This window comes from Cryptomeria japonica, chromosome 11 (genome assembly GCF_030272615.1).
Source record: "Cryptomeria japonica chromosome 11, Sugi_1.0, whole genome shotgun sequence".
In the NCBI taxonomy this organism is placed as follows: domain Eukaryota; kingdom Viridiplantae; phylum Streptophyta; class Pinopsida; order Cupressales; family Cupressaceae; genus Cryptomeria; species Cryptomeria japonica.
The window spans coordinates 513963047-513981077 of NC_081415.1; the positions used below are offsets into that span (position 1 = coordinate 513963047).

At 35.6% G+C, this 18031-nt stretch overlaps 2 protein-coding genes across 2 annotated transcripts; one reads left to right on the top strand and one right to left on the bottom strand.

Annotated features, from left to right (window-relative positions):
* Nucleotides 1-4368: 4368 nt before the first annotated feature.
* LOC131037212 (uncharacterized) lies at nucleotides 4369-5157 on the top strand. Its single transcript, XM_057969315.1, has one exon. The coding sequence runs from the start codon at nucleotides 4369-4371 to the stop codon at nucleotides 5155-5157; it is 789 nt and encodes a 262-aa protein (XP_057825298.1).
* Nucleotides 5158-16698: 11541 nt separating this feature from the next.
* Nucleotides 16699-17013, bottom strand: LOC131037299 (auxin-responsive protein SAUR32-like). The gene has a single exon (XM_057969420.1). The coding sequence runs from the start codon at nucleotides 17011-17013 to the stop codon at nucleotides 16699-16701; it is 315 nt and encodes a 104-aa protein (XP_057825403.1).
* Between the last annotated feature and the right edge of the window lie 1018 nt (nucleotides 17014-18031).

The window sequence follows — 18031 nt, forward strand, 5'->3', positions numbered from 1 at the left end:
ACACCTTTTGGAGAGAAGCGGTGAGCACTGCAGTCTACAAAATGAACCGGGTACTCATCAAGAAAGGTAAGGATAAAAATCCTTATGATTATTGGACTAGTAAGACACATGTGGTTAGCTACTTTAGAGTGTTTGGTAGCAAATGTTATATCAAGAGGAGTGAACACCAGAGAAAATTTGATGCGAAATATGATGAGGGAATATTCTTAGGATATTCCACCAAGAGCAAAGCTCTGAAGTGTTTCAACAATAGGACTCAGAGAATTATGGAAAGCATCAATGTAAGAGTTGATGAAACCTCTGAGAAAACTGAGGAAACAAGCAGTGAACAAGTGGTAAATGAACTAGTTGCAACCTTCTAGGAACCAGTTGACAGCCAACCGAGTACCAGTAGCAATGTTCCTACACCGGAAAATGTAGATGCTGATACTGATGGAGATGACGATGAAGAAGAAAACCAAGAGGAATCTATCAAAACCATTCCTCATTATGTCAAGCTGAATCATGATCCTAAGCAGATCATAGGAGATAAGGATGCGGGAATCCTTACAAGAAGAGAGGTCAGAGAAAACTCATGTATGATCTCTGAATTTGAGCCTAAATCATTCAAAGAGGCACATAAGGATGAAGACTGGATCAAGGCAATGGAAGAGGAACTTGACCAGATAGAGAAAAATGGTACATGGTCTTTGGTACCCAAACCGGAGCACAAAAATGTCATTGGTACTAAATGGGTTTTCAGAAATAAGCTGAATGAGGATGGCATAGTGATTAGGAACAAAGCCAGATTAGTGTGCAAAGGATATGCTCAAGAAGAAGGAGAAGACTATGGTGAAACCTTTGCTCCTGTAGCCAGATTGGAAGGAGTCTATATGATTCTTGCATATGGAGCTTTTAAAGGTTTCAAAGTATATCAAATGGATGTAAAATCTACATTCCTAAATGGTGTACTTGAAGAGGAGGTGTATATTGAGCAACCAGATGCGTTTGCCCTATCTGAAGATAGTAACATGGTATGTGGGCTACATAAAGCCTTATATGGAGTAAAGCAGGCACCTAGAGCATGGTATGAACGTCTGCATTCTCATCTTGTGAAGATTAGATTTGAGAGAACAAGTGAAGATAGTAATTTCTACTTGAAGTCTGAAGGAGATCAGATCCTGATTTGTGAGGTATTTGTTGATGACATTATCTTTGGTGGAGATGACAAGGTGAGTCATGAGTTTACAGATGAGATGAAGAAAGAATTTGAAATGTCACTCATACGGGAGATTAAATTCTTCATTAGACTGCAGATCCAACAGATGAAGGATGGAATCTTTATCACATAGTCCAAGTATGTCAAAGAGGTGTTGAAGACCTTTGGCATGGAAGATAGCAAACCGGTTGGTACTCTGATGGTGACTGGTTGTAAACTATCTAAAGAAGATGACTCAGAATCAGTTGATGAGAAGGAATACCGATCAATGATTGGTAAGTTGCATTATGTAGTGCATAGCAGACTGGATATTGCACATGTAGTTGGCATTACTGCAAGATTCCAGAAAAGCCCAAGAGAATCTCACTTGGTTGCAGTCAAGTGGATTCTTAGGTATCTGAAGGGAACTGTTGACTATGTGAACCGGTATGAGGACATAATGACATTGTATGTTGTCATTGATGTCAATGTGCTAAAGAACTGAGAACTGGCATATGAGAGAACCGATAGAACACTATGAACTAGCATTTGTGCCAAAGTGAAGCATGACATTGTATATTGTCATTGATGTCAATATGCTGAAGAAGTGAGAACTGGCATATGAGAGAACTAGTAGAACATTGTGAACCGACATTTGTGCCAAAGTGAAGCGGTGTGTTTGTTCATGATGAACCAACATATAGTTATGTGAACCGGCTCATGGAAGTATTGTATGACTACCGGTTGGTAGTCTCAACTTCAGGGTTTCCGATTTAAGTACTTCAAGCCTGTGTGGCTCAACTGGTGACTTTGTGTGATGAGTTAGCATGGTAACAAAGAACAAATCATGTTGCCATGTAAGCCTTGTGCGCGTGAAGGATCTTGCATGAAGGAGATTGTTCCTATCTACCTCGAAAATGTGAGAATTCTGTAAAACGGTGATAACGTGTGATGGGTTATCGCCCGCCATAAAATTGGTGGAAATGGTCGATGGAGAATGTCTTGAGATTGGATCCAGAACTGTTGCATTTAATGCAGTGTGCTCAATGGTCAGGATTGAACCATTTGAATTCCTTAACCTAACAGGTTTAGGGTTTAGGGTTTATGCTACCGACCTATCTGTTTTCCTATAAGGTCGATGTTGTGTCTCTTTCTAAGGTTGTTGGCAAAAGTTGTGTGTGTGTATCCAAGAGAAGGGATACGTGATTCTTGCCAGACCCAAAAGAGAGAAGTGATACCTGCAGAGTGTAATTACAGAAGGTGAAGAGGAGCTCAAGCAGATCTGCATTAGCATTGAGTGATGTTACCAGATCATTGTAATACCTATTGATCTCTAACCACCTCAATAGTTGGAAAATCCCTTAATAGGGTAGCCTTAACCGTCTTGTTGTAAATCCTTTAATAGGGTAATTCAAAGCTATTGAGTTCAAAATCCTTTAGCTATTGAGTTCTTGAAATCCTCTAACAAGGTAACCTTTAATAAGGTTTAACCCTTAACCGGGTATTCTAGCTATCCCTTAACCGGGTGATCCCTAATAGGATTGGTTCCTAGCAGAACCTTTTGTAATGTCTCTAATCGGACAAGGCTCCTAACAGAGCGGACTTCTAAAGAGGTCAAAAACAGCTTGTGGGTATTCATCCCCACTATGGTTTTTCCCAGTTGGGTTTCCACGTGAAAAATATGTGTGTCATGTGTGATGCTTTTATCTTGTGATGCTTTCCTAATGTCTGTCAATCATATGATGGTTCTGTGTTTTATGCCTGTCAATAAAACATGTTGAACTAGCAGTTATTATGATCTAATGATAGATTGTCTATTTATGCATAAGGGTGAAATGGTAGTGTAGTCTTGAGTTGAGTGAAAAGCTAAGTGAGTAACCGGTTAATGATTGTCTCAGTCATTCTTAGCTTTACCAGTTGCACTCTGTTTCAAACCGGTGTCACTATTTGCCAGTCATTTGAAGTGTCTGCTATCAAATTGGTTTAGGACTGTATTTTTGTCTATACTGATTCACCCCCCCCTCTCAGTACTGGGTTAGTACTATCTGTTCATCACTGAGTTATCAGTATCATCAAAAAATTAAAGGTGAGAATGAGGGGGGAAACTTTTGCACTATCTCCAACCCTAAATCAAACCTTGTTTAATTTGAGACTTGATAAATCTACAAAGCCCTTCAACCATGACAATAAATAGATAAGGAGAGAGAGGATCCCCTTGTTAGAGATCCATAGAACCACTAAAAAAATCAAATGACTCACCATTAATAAGGAACAAAAGAGAGGTATAAGTAGCACAATTCATGATCCAATTAGCTCAATCACCACCAAATCCAAATGCCAAAAGAAATTTCAATAAAAAAATCCATTTAACCATATCATAAGCTGTTGCCATGTCAAGTTTGATGAACATGACTTTCTCCTTAGAGGTCACCATATAACGAATAGCCTCTGCACTAATCACAATCCCATCAAGAATCTGGCCCTGCTCATTATAAATAAGAGATTTGAGGCATGACTTGAGCCTTTTTGCAATCAAATTAGCCCTAACATTATAAACCACATTACAAAGAGCAATGGGTCTGAAATAATTAAAACTATTAAGAAAAAAAAAAAAAAGATTTTTTAATCTTTTAACATGTGTATATTTCTTTGCAATTCATGAACCACCTCTAAAAGATCCAATATGATAGCCTCCCATAACTCATTAAAGAATTCAATAAAAAATCTATTAGAACCTAGGACTTTTCTTTTTTTATATGAAACACTACTTCCTCTAGTTTTTACATTGAGATGGGATGAATGAAGGCCTCATTCATCTCATTAGAAACCAATGAGGAAATGCAATCTAATTAAATATCACATCTTCACTAGTAGGGGGAGTCCTTAGTCAACAAAGTAAATAAATCTCATCACATTTCAGAAACGTTTGATTGAGGGTATTGGACAAGAAAAATCTGGTCAGTCTAGAGAATAGTAGTCCTTTCAGCTACCACTCATAGGCATATATGATTTGCTCTTTTTTCCAAAAAAAAACAAAACGTTTAACTGAAAAATCGGGTCAAGGAAAAAGAAAAGTGTACTATGATGGTCGAATTTTTTAGTATTTCTTTCAATCTCCACACATATATGTAATTTATTTCATGCTCTCTCTAAGGGCTGGCCTATCAACTGAAAAATCTAAACGAACAGAGATGGTAATAGTTGAGATCTATTCGAGCAACCCTCAGAGCTGCGGTGATAGCAGCTGTGTAATTCAAGCGGGGCATGATCTCACAATCAATGAAGAGGATATATCCTATGTAAGCTCTCATCAGATCTTCCAAGTGCAAAGGCTACCGCCATACTCCAAAGATGGTTTGTACAGTCCACGTCTTGTTTCCATTGGCCCTTTTCATTATGGAAAGGAGGAGCTGCAAGGCATGGAGAAGTCAAAATCTGAGGCAGTTAGAAGGATGCAAAAGAGGATCGAGAGGAGTAATCCACACGTTTCTATTAAATCAATTGTTGAACAGCGCATCCTGTTTAAGGAGAAGAAGATAAGGAATTTCTATGGTGAATATAATCCCCTTACTTCTATAGAACTAGCATGGATGGTCACCAGGGATGCATGTTTTGTTTATGAATTTATTGTAAGTTATATTGAAGTTGACAGGAATGCTCAGCATTCATATGAAACCCAAGTATGTCAATTTGAGTATGTTCAATGCTTTTATAAAGAAGAAGTGAGTGCGTTTAAGTGGAAGTATGATGCTGTGTTTGATGCCGATGTTCAAAATCCCATGAGAGAAAGACTAATGACTGATATACTTCTTTTTGAAAACCAAATACCATTCTGGATTTTGAAAGATCTCCTTAAATTCCAGACGGGTTCTGCTGAAGCTGCAAAACATAAGGTAGAAAATTTAATGAATATGCTGCTTTGGAGAGCGGCTAGACATGAATTTTTTATGTGGAAACCTAGAGTTTCTTTCGACATGTAATGTAAGAAACATATTCTCGAAGTAGTCTACCGGTCGATGCTGGGCAGCGATTTTAGCTCCTTCGCCGATGCTGAACTGCTAGAAGTGCCGCCTTCGTCCCAAAATCACATTCAGATCTGCTTTGGGGAATCCACTGATTCAATGAAAGCCATTTCTGGACGTTTGTGTAATCCTTCGTTACTCTCTTCCTCCTCAAATAAGATCCCTTCCAACACTGCCGATATGGTCTACCTGAAGCTCCCAACAGCATCGGAACTCGTGCGTGGAGGAGTGAAGATCCGGCCAGTGCTCATTAAAGATATAAAAAGGGCAGTCGAGCAAGATCCAACAAGATCGCTTGAATATTGTTCAGCCATTCGATGGATAAGGTTTGATGAGAAAACATCAACTTTGTACTTACCACAATTCAAAGTAACGCTGGAGTTATATTCTGTATTGGGTAGCATCAGTGCCATGGAAGTGGGCGTTAGAGGGTACGGTACTAAACCAATGACTCAGTTTGCGTTGCTTATGGATGAGCTGATAGATAACGAGGAGGATGTTGCAGTGCTCAGAAACACAGATGTGATTAACAATTTCATTGGAGGCAACCAACAACTGGCTAAACTTTTCAATTTGGGTAAAGGTATTGCCCATGTCAAGGGCTGCAAAGCAATTGATGACGTTATAATAGGGTTGCATCAGTACACGAAAAGAAAGTATAAGAGGCTCTGTAGTGAGTTTGTTAGTGCTTATTTTTCTAAACCATGGCTGGTTGCTGGTTCCATGGCTGCCGTGCTGCTAATTGTAATGACAGTGGCAGAAGATTTGTGTATGTTTGTTACTTGCAACCCCTATTCCCATTGAACTCCATCTTTCTTCCCCTTCTACATTTCTGTAGGAGAAAAATTTCTGGTCAGTGATTCATTCGTCATCATAGATTACTTTGTGACCGGCGGCTAGTTTTGGGTCAAAGTAAGCTTGCTTGTTTATGAAGTGTGGTATATAAGTATAATGTCTTAATTGATAGTAGTCTTATAAATATTTTATTTTGAATTTTTTTTAGTCTATGTGGAAGCTGAGAACTTGTTCAATGCAATTACTTTGACTTGTTCATTCGAGGAAAAATTAAATATAAATTATAAGATAATGATTCAATATTTTATTTCTCATATTATTATTTTTTATTAAAGTCAAAGAAATTGTATTGAATTTGTATTCATATTCTTATTTTCTATATAGACTAAAAAAGATTAAAAATTATTAAGGGAATCAATAGTCAAGTTAAATTTGAATAAAATTCAATCAATAATAATGAAATTCAATCAATAATGGACACATTCAAAATAGAAGTAAATGAAGTAATCTTTTAAAAAGAACAAATATTTATATAATGCTATGACAAATTTGACTTTGTATGTTGTGGAGAAAATACATATTATAAAAAATCTCATTAATAATAACAATAGAAAATTAGATAATAAAATTTACGTTATTATTTTTCTTTACATTAATTCATATAATATTTTTCAACAAATACATTTTCTAGATATCCCACAATCACTTAAGTTCAAGACAACAATCAAGAAAATAATATGCTCTATCTAACATCTACGGATTTGTAAATTTGATTCTCTATTTTTTATAAAATAATTTTGTCATCAATATATTATGACCTGAAATTCAAGCCAGCCCAACTTCATTCATAAATGTGGTTCTTTTTCTTTAAAAATTCATTAATAATTATTTTGTTGGCCATTTGGAGGAATTGATTATGTGTTGCATTGATGTTTTGTCATTAATGTCAACACTAGCTATTTTGGTTGTTTACCGGTATCCTTCTGGTCCTGGTAGGTTGTTTGGTTTCTGGTTGTTTAGATCATTATGATCTGGTATGCTCCGGTATGTTTGGCTTATGGAATTGGCTTGTTTATGCTACTCAGATTCATGTTCAATCAGTTTGTTTTGATCTGGTGATCGGAAGCTATCTTGTATGCTAGTAAGCTTGGTCTATTGTTTCGGCGAGGGTTTCACCAACAGAGTTTTATTGAAGATCTTTGACATTATGCATAAGTGGTGTTGGTGTGGCTTCTAGTGGAGATTCAGGATGCTGATGGTGATCGTGTTCTAGACTTGGTTGATTGGTATCATTGCTTTAGCATGTGTGGACTTAAATTGGGTCCTGGTTTATCTAGGTTATGGACCCGCTTAATGTAACATGATGATTGGACTTCTCAATATGTTTCTGGGATGTCTTATGGGTTGGATATTATTTGTTTTGTCTCAGGTCGACATGTTTTGTAATTATGTAATTGTTTTATTGTCTGGTAGCAGACCTTATTGTTTGTGGTCGAGGTTTTGTATATATATGATGTAAGATCTCATTGTAGATTATCATGGAATGGAATAGGAGCGAATAATGTAATAATCATTCAGGCAAAGGATTTAGTCGATCATTAGAGATCGAGTTGGGTTTATGTAAGAGGATTTAGCTCTCCAATATTGAGCTTAACCGGAACTGTACTCAGGCATAGGAGATGCTTTCATTGAAGTTCATTCTTTCCTTTGAATTGTAGTCTGGATTTTTATGTAGTTAGTGAGACTCCTTTTGTGATGAGCAGTGTGCTCTAGGTTGTTGGCCTTCCTACAAGTGCAGTCCCCTCATTTGTAATCACATACTTACTATAGAAGTATTATTTGACTGTAGGTAGGCTTCCCACCATGGTTTTTCCCTTTCCTGGGTTTTTCATGTACAAATCTTGGTGTCATGTGGATTGTATTTATTCTCTGATTATTGCTTGTGCTAAATTGGTATATTTGCTATTTTTGTAATTGGTTTATGCATTCCGGTATTGATCTTTTGGGTTCTGGTATTAGAGTTTTAATTGTTTAAGGTTCTGGTATTAAAGTTTTAATTGCTTAAGGTTCTGGTAATCTGGTGACAACTGATTCACCCCCTTCTCTCAGTTGTCTTCCGGTTATTTGAACTAACAATTGGTATCAGACCTCTGGTCCTCTCTGCAAAAGCTTAACCGCTTGAGGAAGATCCTATGCTGACTAAAATTTCAAGTTCATCTTGAGCTATTTTTCAGAGAGATATTCCTAGGATTGATGGAACAAATTACAGAGTTTGGAAGATTCAGATGGAGACTCATCTAAGATGTCTTGGTAAGAAATTTTGGGAAATCACAGAGAATGGCGTTACACCTTTTAATGCGGCATATGTCAATCCTCCTCTGACAAACTTGGATAAGGAGCTTGAGAATTATTGTAGAGCAAGAGAATCCCTCTTGTGTGCACTTTCTGATCAGCAAATAACGGGTTTAACTGATAAATCATTTGCAAAGGCTATATGGGACAAGTTGGAGACTCTTAATGAAGATAACCCTATTGTTAATATTGCTAAACTTGATGGTTATCGGGTGAGATATGAAAACTTGAAGATGGAAGGAGATGAAAGTATAATTGCATTCATGGAAAGGGTAAATGAGATTGTTATGGGAATTCAATGTTGTGGTGGAACTCCGAGTGAAGATGAAATAGTTTCTAAAGTTTTGAGAGCTTTACCATCGACTTATAAGATGAAGGCTACTGCAATTAATGAATTGAGAATAATGGCTAATACTTATGTCAATAGAGATACCTTGGTCAGGAAATTATCTGCTTTTGAGCTTGAAGAATTTGGACCTTCTGGAGTTGTGAAGTCTGAAACTTCTTTTCATGCATCTACATCATCAACCGGCAAGAAAGATTGGAAAGCTTTATATGCAAAGGAATTGGATTATATGAAGAGAGAAGATGAAGAATTAGAGCAATTTGAAGCCCTATTTTCTAGAAGAGTACCTAAAGGACTGGTAGGAAGTAAGTATGAAGGAAAAACACCTTTTAAATGTTTTGCATGTAATAAGATAGGTCATTTTTCATTTAGATGTCCTGAAAGGAATTCAAGATTTGAAGAGAGAACTAGAAGATCTTTTAAACCTAACCATGGATATTAGAACAAGTATAAGTACAAGAAAAACAAAGATAAATGATGCTACATAGCAGATGAGAAAGGTGTGACTGATTCTGATGATGAACCGACACAAGGCTCTGCTAGTGTTTCCTACAATGGAAAGGAATGGGTGTTTCTGGCTATCAAGGAAGATGTTCCAACACTAAAAGAGAATGTACTTAAAGATAAGGCAATTGCTACTAAAGTTGAAAATAAGGATGAATGGGTAATTGACAGTGGTTGTTCACATCATATGACTGGAGATAAAAGGAAGTTTCTATCTTTGCAAGAATTTGATGGCGGTTTGGTTAGATTTGGATATGACAAAGCATGTATGATCAAAGGAAAAGGAACTATATCATTAGATGGTAAGCATAATACTGATAATGTTTATTATGTTGAACGTTTAAAGCATAATCTTTTTAGTGTAGGACAATTGGTGGATAAGGGATTTCAATTACAATTCAAGGATAAAAAATGAAAAATCATTAATAGATCTAGATTGGAGATTACAACCAGTACTTAGACAAAAGGTAATATAATTCATTTGAATTTCGGTGAGAAGACATGTTTAATTGCACAAATTGATGAGAGTTAGCTATGGCATAAAAGGATATGTCATGTGAATTTTGATTGCATAGTAAAGATCATTTCAACTAAGGCAGTTAGAGATATACCTAAGATTATGAAGCCCTATAATCCGGTATGTAAAGAATGTCAAATGGGAAAATAGGTCAGAACATCTTATAAGATTATACAAGACAAATATAATGATATTCTTGATCTTATTCATACTGATTTGTGTGGCCCTACTAGAGTTAAAATATTTCAAGGTGATATATATTTTATGCTAATCATTGATGATTATTCTAGAATGATGTGGGTTACTTTTCCAAGGGAGAAAGCTGAGGATTTTGAAAAGTTTAAAATATTTAAAGCTAAAGTTGAGACTGAGACAGGATTGAATATTAAATGTTTAAGGTTAGATCATGGTGGAGAATTCACATCCAATGAGTTTAATAACTTTTGTGAGAAGCATGGGATTAGGAGACAATTTTTTGCTCCCCGGACATCTCAGCAGAATGGAGCTATGGAACTTGGAAGACCAAAACTATCTTGGATGCTGCTAGAACAATTATGATGGAAGCTAATCTACCTCATATCTACTGGAGAGAAATAGTGAGCACAATAGTTTATACATTCAACAGAGTATATATCAAAGGAGAAATCGGTAAGACACCTTATGAATTATGGTTTGGCAATACAACTACAGTTGACTATTTCAAAATCTTTGGTAGTAAATGTTATATCAGGAGAGATGATATCATTGGAAAATTTGATCCTAGATGTGATGAAGGAATATTTCTTGGTTATTCTAATGAAAGCAAAGCATATAGATGTTATAACAAGAGATTGCAGAGAATTATGGAGAGCGCTAATGTCAACGTGGATGAATTGAATATAAGTCAAATCAGAGTTTATGAGAAAGAACCGATAGTGGAAATAACAATAATTGAACTAGTAACACCTTTACTAGAATAAAATGTTCAACCAATTACTCCGACAGTATCAGAAAATTCAATAGTAACTGAAGAACCGAAAAGAGGAACAAAGAATTAGAAGACTCCTAGGTATGTAAGGTTGAATCATTCAAAAGATCAAATCATTGGGGATAAGAACATTGGAGTGATGACAAGAAGGAGATGGGTAGCCAATGAGATATGTTTAATTTATTAAGTTGAACCAAAATCAGTAATTGAAGCGTGTAAAGGTGAATGTTGTATGAAAGTGATGAAAGAATAATTAGATCAGATAGAGAAGAATAACACATGGATTTTAGTTGCCTGACCTAAAAATAAGAATGCTATTGAAGCTAAATGGGCTTTTAGGAATAAATTAAATGAAGATGGACAAGTTGTAAGAAATAAAGCTAGATTGGTTTGTAAAGAATATTCTCAGAAGGAAGGAATTGATTATAGTGGAACTTTTGCACCTGTAGCTAGGATTGAAGATGTAAGATTATTTCTTGCCTATGCTACACATAAAAACTACAAGGTTTATCAGACGGATGTCAAGTGTGCATTTTTTAATGGGGATCTTGATGGACAAGTTAATATTGAGCAACCTGATGGTTTTTCACTTTCAGATGATAAAAACATGGTTTGTAGGTTAAGGAAAGCTTTATATGTATTGAAATATGCACCTAGATCTTGGTATGCAAGGCTAGATAAATATCTTTTGAGGCTTGGTTTCACTAAAGGTAATGCTGACAAAAATCTATACTATAAAGTCACTGATGATGATATATCGATTATTGAAGTTTTTGTTGATGACATCATTTTTGGAGGTGAAGATAAGTTGTGCATGAAATTTTCTAAAAATATGGAGAATGAATTTGAAATGTCTATGATTGGGGAAATGAAATTTTTCTTAGGTTTACAAATTACTCAGTCTAATAAAGGTATTTTCATCTATCAAACTAAGTATGCTAGGGAGATGTTGAAGAAATTTGATATGGAAGATTCTAAACCGATAAGTACTCCTATGGTTACCAGTGAGAAATTGTCAAGGAAAGATGAATCTACAGGGGTAAATCCTACAAGATACAAGTATATGATTTTAGGTCTTCTATATTTAACTCAGACTAGGCCTAATATAATGAATGTTATTTGCATTACATCAAGATATCAAAGTGATCCTAGAGAGAATCATGAGAGTGCGGTGAAAAGAATTTTTAGATACTTGCAAGGTACATCTAAATATGGTTTATGGTACCCTAAGGATGATGACCTTACTTTATGTGCATATACAGACACAGATTGGGCAGGTGATGTTGATGACTAGAAAAGTACTTCCGGTGGAGCTTTCTTTCTTGGAAAGAAGTTGGTTTCATGGATCAGCAAGAAACATTCATGTACTTCTTTATCTACTGCTAAAGCTAAGTATGTTGCTGCTACTACAAACTGTACATAATTTCTATGGATAAAGCAAATGTTGAAGGACATTAGAGTGCATTGCATTGGACCAGTCGTTATTCACTGTGATAACTCTGCTGCTATAGACATATCAAAGATTCTAGTAATTCACTCTAAGACAAAGCACATATCTATCAAGTATAGCTTTTTTGAAGGAATAGGTGGAAGAAAATAAGTTTAGACTACTTTATGTGAACACTAAAGAGTAGATTGCAGATATTTTCACTAAAACTTTGCCTAAAGAATCATTTGAGTAACTCATAGACAGGTTAGGGGTTTCTGCCCCTCTGGCAGAAAACTGATTAATGCTAAATTTCGCATCAATCCAACATGCATTATCAGAGATATTACTCAACTTAGAATGATGTGGGGATGCTCCTACTCAGGGGTAGTACTTGGCCTTGTGGTTCAGTGGTTTTTCTTTTTTCTTTTATATATATGTCAGATTTCTGGCATTGATGTCAAAGGGGGAGAGATATATGTGAAAAATAGAACTTTACAGATATATCATTCACAGAGGGAGTTTGGTTTTTGATTCAAAACTTAATTGCCATATCATCTTGGAGAATTTGTTAGATGTCTTCCATTGGGGGAGACTTGTTTGGCATTTTCTTGGCACTTGGATGTTTTTCACATCTAGTGTTGCCATCAATGCCAAAGGGGGATATTGTTGGCCGTTTGGAGGAATTGATTATGTGTTGCATTGATTTTTTGTCATTGATATCAACACTAGCTATTTTGGTTGTTTACTGGTATCCATCTCGTCCTGGTAGGTTGTTTGGTTTCTACTTGGTTAGATCATTATGATCCGGTATGTTCCAATATGTTTGGCTTATGGAATTGGATTATTCATGATACCCAGATTCATGTTCATTCAGTTGGTTTTGATCTAGTGATAAGATGCTATCATGTATATTAGTAAGATTGGTTTGTTATTTCGGTGAGGGTTTCATCGACAGAGCTTTATTGAAGATCTTTGATGTTATGCATAAGTGGTGTTCGTGCAGCATCTAGTCGAGATTCTTGATGCTGATGGTGATCGTGTTCAATACTTGGTTGATTGGGATCATTGCTTTAGGGTGTGTGGACCTAAATTGGGTCTCAGTTTATCTAGGTTATGGACCGACTTAATGTTACGTGCTGATTAGACTTCTTGGTGTGTTTTCGGGATGTCTTATGGGCTGGATATTATTTGTTTTGTCTCAAGATGACATGTTTTGTAATTATGTAATTGTTTATTGTCTAGTGGTTGACCTTATTGTTTGTGGTCGAGAGTTTGTATATATATGATGTAATATCTCATTGTAGATTATCGTAGAATGGAATATGAGCGAATAATGTAATAATCATTCAGGTAGAGGTTTTGGTCAATCATTGGTGATTGAGATGGGTTTATGTAAAAGGATTTATTCCTTTGGTATTGAGCTTAACTGGAACTGTAATTAGGAATAGGAGATGTTATCATTGCAGTTCATTCTTTCCTTCGGATTATAGTCTATATTTTTATGTAGTCAGTGAGACTCCTTTTGTGATGAGCAATGTGCTCTAGGCTGTTGGCCTTCTTGCAAGTGCAGGCCCCTCATTTGTAATCACATACTTACTATAGAAGTATTATCTAACTGTGGATAGGCTTCCCATCATGGTTTTTCCTTTTACCGGGTTTTCCACGTACAAATCTTGGTGTCATGTGGATGGTATTTATTCTCTGATTATTGATTGTGCTTAAATGGTATATCTTCTATTTTGGTAATTGGTTTATGCATACCGGTATTGATCTTTTGGGTTCTAGTATTAAAGTTTTAATTGCTTAAGGTTCTGGTAATCTGGTGACAACTGATTCACACCCCCCCTCTCAGTTGTCTTCCGGTTATTTGAATTGTCTAACATCCTTCACTTTCTCAAATATGGTTATGGGCTAAGCTTTTCTTGGTATAATACTACAATGTTAATAAACTCAAGTGCAGTTTTAAGCTTTCACAGTGAGAGTCTAACAGGCTAGAATAATTATTGTCTTGGTTGTTACCTTTTGTGATGATTTCCTTTCATTCCACAATACATGAAAGATGCTATCAAAATTTAGTTGTTCTAAGGTAGGCTATGGAATTTCAATTTGTTGACATTGATCAACAACTTGTATACTTTTCAATCTGAAGCAGAATATAATACTAAGTCTAGTCTCGATGATGGAATAACAAGGAGCCAACTCTTCTTGACAACTAGACGTCGACTTTGCCAATTTCTAAGACAATGAGTAGGATTATGCATATTCTCATCAAATCTACTCATTAATACCCAAGACCTTTTCAAACACATGGAAAACATACATCAAAGAATTACTAACAAGAGGGCTTACTCCTATCAACCTCATCAATATTTGGTGATCAATAGTTCAAAATAACTATTTCCCCAAGGATGGTAATACTCATGTCAAAGGACCAACCTCCAACCTCTGACAAGCTTATATCAATAACTGAGTTATTAAAAGTATGCCTTCAGTGTTACACCCAACACTATGAGGTATCGATGGTAGGCCCTCGACCTTAACCCTAATGTAGAGAGGTAATGGGAGTAGGCCTTTGGCCTTACCCCTAATGCAACGTGGGTATCATATTTTGCATCTTGGGATTTCACACTATCTAATTTACCCAAAAACATTACAATTAACTCAAACCCCGAGGGCCAAAGCTAGATGAACTTGGCAACTATAGAACCTAGATGAGGAATTATTGTGTATCACATGTCAGGGTTTAAAGTTACCTCATTCATAAATCTATTAATTTGTGTAAATTGAAAGCTCGAATCCCAAGACCCACTAAAATTAAAGAAAAAAGTCATTTAAGGAACACTTCAAGGATTGGGGTTTAGTGAGAACCCATTCGTCATAGCAAGAAGAGGCTTAATTATTCGAGAAAAAACTTGAGGGCAAAATCAAGACAACCCTTAAGAAAAATTAATGCTACTAATGAACCATGGATGATTGGTGTTTGTCGATAAGCCTTACCCTTTTCACAAAATTAGAAAAACCTTTAAAGAAAAGGCCTAACAAGAGAAGCCCAAAACACTTAAATTTTTTTGAGAAATTTGAACTCTACAAGGTTTAGAGATAGGGTCTCACTCCTACTAGAGGGTAAGATGGTACAATCCTTTGTGATTTTTACAACTAGTAACAAGAGGTTCAGAATGGTTTGAAATAACCCGACAGTCTAGACACAAACATGTAGAGGTGAGATGAACAAACAACAAACTCATAACACTATTAAAGTATCAACGAATATACAATTACATTCATTTTAAGCTCATAGAAAATTTTGCTACATTCATCTTACCTTAACAAGCTTTATCATGATGCATTTATGCTTGGATCCCACACCGAATAATGTAAACTAAGTCTAGAACACTATACACTTTTCATTTTCAATTACGATCCATAAAAACAACAATTCAATCATTTGAAATCATGCAAAAACAAAAAAAACCACTTACTTTTATGTATACAACAGTGATAGAAGTGCAGACATAGTTCCAATGGAATAGACACGAATTCAATCAGTGGAAATAGGTAAAATCTAATGGAGTAAAATGTTCTAATCGTCTTGTATGCCCCTCCACTATTATGAACCGTAGATCTACAAAACCAGCTTGCTCTTCTCAAAAAAAGAAATACCTTTGGTGTAATGAACATATGAAAACTATATAACATACATGACAATATATGTAGATACAATTGTGTGCGTGCGAGTAGATGGGCATGCGTGTGTGCAAGCAAAACTATGTGAGATAAAAGTATACAAATGTGAGATTGATGGACCATGAATCACTAATAGCCTCATTAGAAGCCCATTAGAACCATTAATCACTCAAGTTGACTTAGTGACTGAATAGATATATTGATGACCTAAAGATATCTTTACCATTAATTTTATGTAATAAATTTGTCACATGATAATTGAAATGGAAGTAAATAATAAATAAAATATGTCAAGTTAAATACTATTCATAAATTAATGCACCTTTTTTCTTAATATTAAGATACTACCACTTGCACCTAGGTTAGGTGCAATAGGTAATGCTGATGGTAATTTATATGATTACAAATGTGAGATAAAAGCATACAAATTCAAAACTTTGTCATAATTTCATTTTAAAGCATTAAATTTAAATAATCTATAATATTGAATATTAAATTTAATATTTTTTCATTAATATTTGTTATGATTGATCGTCAAAACATATAAGGCAAGACAATAGATGTAGATACAATTATGTATTAATTTATTATATATATAAAATTATGTGAATTGTTGCCCCTTCCAAAAAAGGATATCCTCGTTTCATGTTTTTTATTTGGTATTTAGCACGCGGTGGTTGTGTATTCCAAAACGCGCTCATAGACCTTCGATTCTTCATGAACAAGTCATGATTACAGGAATAAATCAATCAATGTTTTACATATACTTTTTACATATATTACACGCTTTTCTCTCTCATCGGCTGGATTAACAGACACCCAAACCCTAACATGAAAAGGCAAAGCCAGTGAGCAAGGGTTTGAGTGCTCTGCTCACCCAAAGACCGACTAAATTACACAATTAATCAACCAAAGCAGCTCACATGGTGTTGGCGATGAGATTGATGACTTTCTCTGTCAATCACCTCCTGCACATTCCGAAAGTTGGATATATGGCATGGAATGGCAATGCTACCTTTCTGCTCAAACCCATATTCTTCCTCGGCGTCCTTGAGAAACTTCTCGAACAGAGGATGGTTTACGTATTCCACCGGAATCACACAACGCCTCTGTTCTTCTCCCTGTCCAACGTAAAGTGCGAGGCAGCCCTTAGGCACATCCTTGTAAAACTCCTCTCCTTTCTTAAAGCTCAACTGCAAAGAAAAATGAGGGAAATGCATCCTGCCCCGATGAGGCATAATGGCACGACAAGAATCAGATCTAAGACCAACAAATAATAGTAGAAAAACCTTCAATTACTTCAGAGGCAAAACCCTAACGCTGCGCTTCAGATCTCACAGCAGGAAATAACAGTAGAAAAACCTTCAATTCCTTCAGAGACAAACCCTAACGCTGCACTTCAGATCTCACAGCAGGAAATAACCCTTAAAAACCTTCAATTTCTTCAAAGACGAACCCTAACGCTGCGCTTTAGATCTCACAGCAGACTGCCCGTCTGATGACCGGAAAACTTTGCCAAGCGCTGACAGAATATGATGGGGGAGGAGGGTCCAATTTATAGGGCAAGAGTCCGTAAAATACTCCACGTTTTCGCTTTACGCGGAGCCAATTGCGCACCGATATTTCGTCTGATAGGCGAATGGACCATTGGTAGGTGGCAGGCATTATCGACAACTTTACTTTTCCAAGCATTGGTAGGTGGCAGGCATTATCGACAACTTTACTTTGACAAGCTTTGTTTCAATCGCACCTTCGCGCGGGCGGTCATATGGGAAATAAAGGTTCGGAATCTATGTAGGCTACGGAACTTTGGGTTTTTTATAGTTGTAAGAGTGTTAGATGATGATGAGGTTTTTATGGTGGTATATCTAGTGTTTTTTTTATATTGAACAATGTTTTTGAGATTTGAACTTAAGATCTTTCATGTAGGAGGATTTTAGAATATAAGTTATTAAAAGATATAAAGAAACATTTTTATATATGTTTTTGTTTACATGTAAGATATTAGTGATTGTTTAATAATTTATAAAAAAAATTAAGATAAATTCAATTATTTTGAGTAAATAAAATATTTATTTTAAAACAATAATAATTAAAACATTCTATATGGAGAGTTGAGATAAAAATGTATATGTGATTAGATTTAAAATATAAATAATAAAATGTATAGAAGAAAAGGAGGTTGAAGTGATTATGATAGACTATTGTTATCTAATGTTTGAAACTAGTATAGACACT